This window comes from Pseudoliparis swirei, chromosome 12, assembly GCF_029220125.1.
Source record: "Pseudoliparis swirei isolate HS2019 ecotype Mariana Trench chromosome 12, NWPU_hadal_v1, whole genome shotgun sequence".
NCBI lineage: Eukaryota > Metazoa > Chordata > Actinopteri > Perciformes > Liparidae > Pseudoliparis > Pseudoliparis swirei.
In genome coordinates this window covers 4,221,971-4,226,970 of record NC_079399.1, presented here as the reverse complement: position 1 = coordinate 4,226,970, position 5,000 = coordinate 4,221,971, and the positions used below count along the sequence as shown (strand labels likewise).

At 49.6% G+C, this 5,000-nt stretch overlaps 1 protein-coding gene across 1 annotated transcript in view; it reads right to left on the bottom strand.

Annotated features, from left to right (window-relative positions):
- The window catches only part of LOC130202605 (1-phosphatidylinositol 4,5-bisphosphate phosphodiesterase beta-1), a 120,341-nt gene that overhangs the window by 31,800 nt on the left and 83,541 nt on the right, over positions 1-5,000 (bottom strand). Inside the window, exons 15-21 of the mRNA XM_056428280.1 lie at positions 3,487-3,573; positions 3,224-3,294; positions 2,539-2,635; positions 2,309-2,393; positions 1,322-1,446; positions 1,059-1,213; positions 191-355 (exon numbers count right to left, since the gene is read on the bottom strand). Of these exons, the coding sequence (XP_056284255.1) occupies positions 191-355; positions 1,059-1,213; positions 1,322-1,446; positions 2,309-2,393; positions 2,539-2,635; positions 3,224-3,294; positions 3,487-3,573 (785 nt within the window). The remainder of the gene's footprint in view (positions 1-190; positions 356-1,058; positions 1,214-1,321; positions 1,447-2,308; positions 2,394-2,538; positions 2,636-3,223; positions 3,295-3,486; positions 3,574-5,000) is intronic.

Genomic DNA, 5,000 nt, shown 5'->3' with positions numbered 1-5,000 from the left:
ATGAATTATTATGAATATTAAGTTGATGTTAAGTTTAGGAGTAAAGATTTTGTGCTTTGAAAAATAAGGAAATTAGAAACTTTTGAACGGTTGTTTATATCAAAATGACCTTTTTATGTAAATATGATGCATCTGATGCTCGTGTATTTGATTCCGGCTCAGGTGTCAGCCAATGAGATCGCAGCCTGACCTTCTTGAAGACGATGGCCTCCTCCTCCCACACGGGGTTGATGGCGTTGCTGGGAGACGTCCTGGTCTTGAAGGCTTTCCTCTTGGTGTCCACCGGGAGGCCGAACATGTCGATCTCCACGTACGTCCCCACCTTCTTATCGGAGAGGAACTGGCCCGAAATGATCTGGAGGGGAGGGAGGGAGAGAGAGAGAGAGAGTGAATAAGGATTATATACAGAGAGAGAGAGAGAGGGAATAAGGATTATATACAGAGAGTGAGAGAGAGAGAGAGAATAAGGATTATATACAGAGAGAGAGAGAGAGAATAAGGATTATATACAGAGAGAGAGAGAGAATAAGGATTATATACAGAGAGAGAGAGAATAAGGATTATATACAGAGAGAGAGAGAATAAGGATTATACACAGAGAGAGAGAGAGAGAGAATAAGGATTATATACAGAGAGAGAGAGAGAATAAGGATTATACACAGAGAGAGAGAGAGAAATACAGAGAGCACATAAAGAGAGAGATGAAGAGAAAGGTAGAGAGACACACACTCACACACTCACTCACTCACACACTCACACGGACACATACATACACACTCACTCTCACATACACACACAGCCACACTCACACAGACACACACACACACACTCACACTCTCATACACACACACTATCACACACACACACTCATTTTCACTCACACACACTCACTCACACACTCGCTCACTCTCACTCTCACACCCACACGCCCACACACTCTCACAGACACTCCCCCCCCCCCCCCACACACACACATACACTCTCACACCCACACACTATCACACACACACACACTCACTTTCACTCACACACGCACACACACACTCCCCCCACCCCACCTTGACGGACAGCGTGTTGGCCACGATGCCGTCCACCGTGCTCTCGGTGAAGGGGTCAAAGTGTTTGTCCGGCCGCCTCATGAACTCCGGTTTCAGTCTGAAGCCGCACTTCCCGTTGTACTCGTACATGCCGAGGTTCAGCTGCATGGACAGGTCTGAGGAGACACACACACACACACACACACACACACACACACACACACACCTGTAAACACGCGTGCTCCTCCTCCTCCGCCGGGCGGGGGGGGCGGGGCTCGGCTCACCGATGGTCTGGAAGTTGAGCGCCACCAGCTGGCAGCCGGCGTTCCAGAAGAGCTGCGGGTTGTAGTTGGAGGAGTCCACCCGGGTGCCTTTGGGGTAGATCCTGCTCAGCTGCAGCTTGTTGTACCTGAACGCACCGCGCTAAGGGCAACAAGCCGCCGGCCAATCAGAGCAGAGGAGGAGGAAAAAGACCCGACTCGAATACATTTGTTCCATCTTTTATTTATTTTTACGACGTTAAAACTATAATTACTAACGCTTTATTTAATTAACTCTCCTATTCATTACTACCCCCCCCCCCCCCCCCGCCTCTTTGAGAATGCAGAGGAAAAGAAAGTTGTGGGCTTAATGTTCATTCATCTCATCAGTGGTCTATTAACAAAACAATAATAATACAAATAATAATAAATTACATATTTATAGCGCTTTTCATGGCATCGAGAGAGAGAGAATAGAAAGAGAAAGCATAGAGAGAGCTAAAGAGAGAGAGAGAGCATAGAAAGAGATAGCATAGAGAGAGAGGAAGCGAGAGCAGAGAGAGAGAGGAAGAGCATAGAGAGAGAAAACATAGAGAGACAGACAGAAAGAGAGAGAGAGAGAGAGACCATAGAGAGATAAATACAGAGAGAGCTTAGCGAGAGAGAGACAGAGAGAGAGAGACAGAGAGAGAGAGAGAGAGAGAGTTCGGCTCGGATGATGTAACGAGACCGAAGGAACTCACAAATGTGTCGACCAATCAGGGCCGAGCTGTAGAGAGGGGAGGTGTGTTTATTTGATTCATTAATACTTTAATTCATTTTAAATGTTCACCCTGTCATCGTAATAAACAGATGGCAAATAAATGTTTGATGTTTTTTGACACTTTCATCCCACCCCTTCATTTATTATCATTTTATAAATTTGTTTATTTTCCGTAGGAGAACAATGTAGAAGCTGTGCGTGTATTGAGACGTGTGTGTATTAATATGTATTTTAATATGACAGGATACTCCACGAACTCCACGGGACACTTGGTGAGCTGCTCCAGCGCTTTGGTCTCCACGAAGGACGACATCTGGTAACTCCGGTTGATCTCTGGGGGCAGAGAGGTCATCAAAACCATATAAAACACACACACACACACACACACACACACACACACACACACACACACACACACACACACACACACACACACACACACACACACGCTACCAACGGAGATATTTAAGTTATTTACTTTTCGAGGCCTCGAAGCTGTTGAACTTGACGGGCTGGATGTACGTCACCAGGTTGGACATTTCCTCCGTGGCAAACGCCTCGCTGCCCGCTGTGCCCTGTAGGAGATACACACACACACACACACACACACACACACACACACACACACACACACACACACACACACACACACACACACACACACACACACACACACACACACACACACACACACACACACACACACACACACACACACACACACACACAATAAGATTCTTCCTTTTAGTCCTCTTGAAAAGACAAGATGACCTCCTCGTTCCTTCATCCCGTCCCTGAAGTTTGTTTTTGTTTTGTTGTTGTTTTGTTTGTTTATTTTGCTACATTCCCGTCGCTGCTGAGGAGATTGTGGGCTTTACTAATTTTGATTTTCATGCTGATTAAACCTGAGAGCTTTGAGCCTCTTTGATTCTCTGTATTCTTGTTGTTCTTAGTTTGTACTCTAGGTTGAAATGCACTTATTGTAAGTCGCTTTGGATAAAAGCGTCTGCTAAATGACATGTAATGTAATGTAATTCAACACATTAAAATAAAAGGTGCACTTCCCTAATATGTCCACTAGAGGGAAGCCTCCGCCCACTGAGCAGCGCCATCTCACCCGGATTTGAACCGCCTGCCTTGAGTGTCACTTTCACAATACACACCTCGTCCATCGAGCCCTTCTTACAGTCGTCATCATCGTCATCTTCATCCTCACTCTCTGCCTCCACCTCTCCTGAAACGAAGAGCATTGAATCAATTGAAAGATGTAAGTTATATAGAATATTAAATAAGTCTGGATCTGGGGTCAGTTTCCTCCATCACACCTCGAGCATGACCCCCCCTGAGCCCACATAGTGAGGGATCTGCTGCCCATTGAACCGGAGGTCACGCCCCCCCCCCCCAGGTGGAGCTCTGTGTGACTCACCGATGGACTTCCTGCCCTGCGGCCTCAGGCTGAGCTCGGCGCCGTCGGGAGTCTGCGAGGAATCTGCCATCTCCTCTTTGGTTGAGCCTGTGTGGAGGAGACAGTCAACAGCGACCTCTACGACCCCCACGACCTCTACCGCCTCTACGACCTCTGAGACCCCTACAAGGTCGAACCAAAGCTTTCTGTTCACCAGACTTTTCCGTCTATTGCATTTTATTTATTTAACCGCGCCGCGACTTTTATTCTATTTCTTGCTTTTTGACTGTTTTTTTAATGGATGTTCTTAATTGTTTTTAAATCTTCTTTTCTTTGGCGTTTTGATGCCTTTAAATGTTTTATGTGAAGCACCTTGTTGTTGGAATGTGCTCCGCAAATAAACACTGGCGCCGCTTGGTTTCTCCCAGCAGGGGGCAGCAACCCCCCCCCCCCCCAGAAAACTAAAATACAATCAATTGAAATAATTTACAACCGCATGAAATCCTCGATACACCCGACATGAATCAGTAAATAGAAGAAAAAAGTAAAATAGAAAAAGAAGAAGCGCACACACACACACACACACACACACACACACACACACACACACACACACACACACACACACACACACACACACACACACACACACACACACACACACACACACTAAAACCAGACAGCAGCTGTGAAAATATATTAAACAGAACCCCATAAAGTGCGATGGCTAAAGGTCCGGCGGACCGTCATGTGATGACGTCCTGCCGGCGGCGCTGTGACAGGCGGAGCCAATAACACCGTCAGCTGATGGAGGCGCCATGAAAATGATCAACGGGACCCGATCCGCCTCGTGGTTCAGATCCCGGACGGCAAACAGGCGCCGGTCCAAAACACAGAAGGGCCCCGACATCCGGGACCTCATAAACCCGCCGGCCCCCCACCCCGGTGAGGCTCGAAGCCCCCCGGTGAGACTCGGTGGCCCCCGGTGAGTCTGGGTGGCTCCGGTGAGACTCGGTGGCCCCGGTGAGACTCGGTGGCCCCCGGTGAGACTCGGTGGTCCCCCGGTGAGACTCTGTGCCCCCGGTGAGACTCGGTGGCCCCCCGGTGAGACTCGGTGGCCCCGGTGAGACTCGGTGGCCCCGGTGAGACTCGGTGGCCCAGTGAGACTCGTGGCCCAGTGAGACTCGGTGGCCCCCGGTGAGACTCGGTGACCCCGGTGAGACTCGGTGGCCCCGGTGAGACTCGGTGACCCAGTGAGACTCGTGGCCCAGTGAGACTCAGTGGCCCCAGTGAGACTCAGTGACCCGGTGAGACTCGGTGGCCCAGTGAGACTCAGTGGCCCAGTGAGACTCGGTGGCCCCAGTGAGACTCTGTGCCCCAGTGAGACTCGTGGCCCCAGTGAGACTCAGTGGCCCAGTGAGACTCAGTGACCGTGAGACTCTGTGCCCCCGGTGAGACTCTGTGCCCCCGGTGAGACTCGGTGGCCCCGGTGAGACTCGGTGGCCCCCCGGTGAGACTCGGTGGCCCCGGTGAGA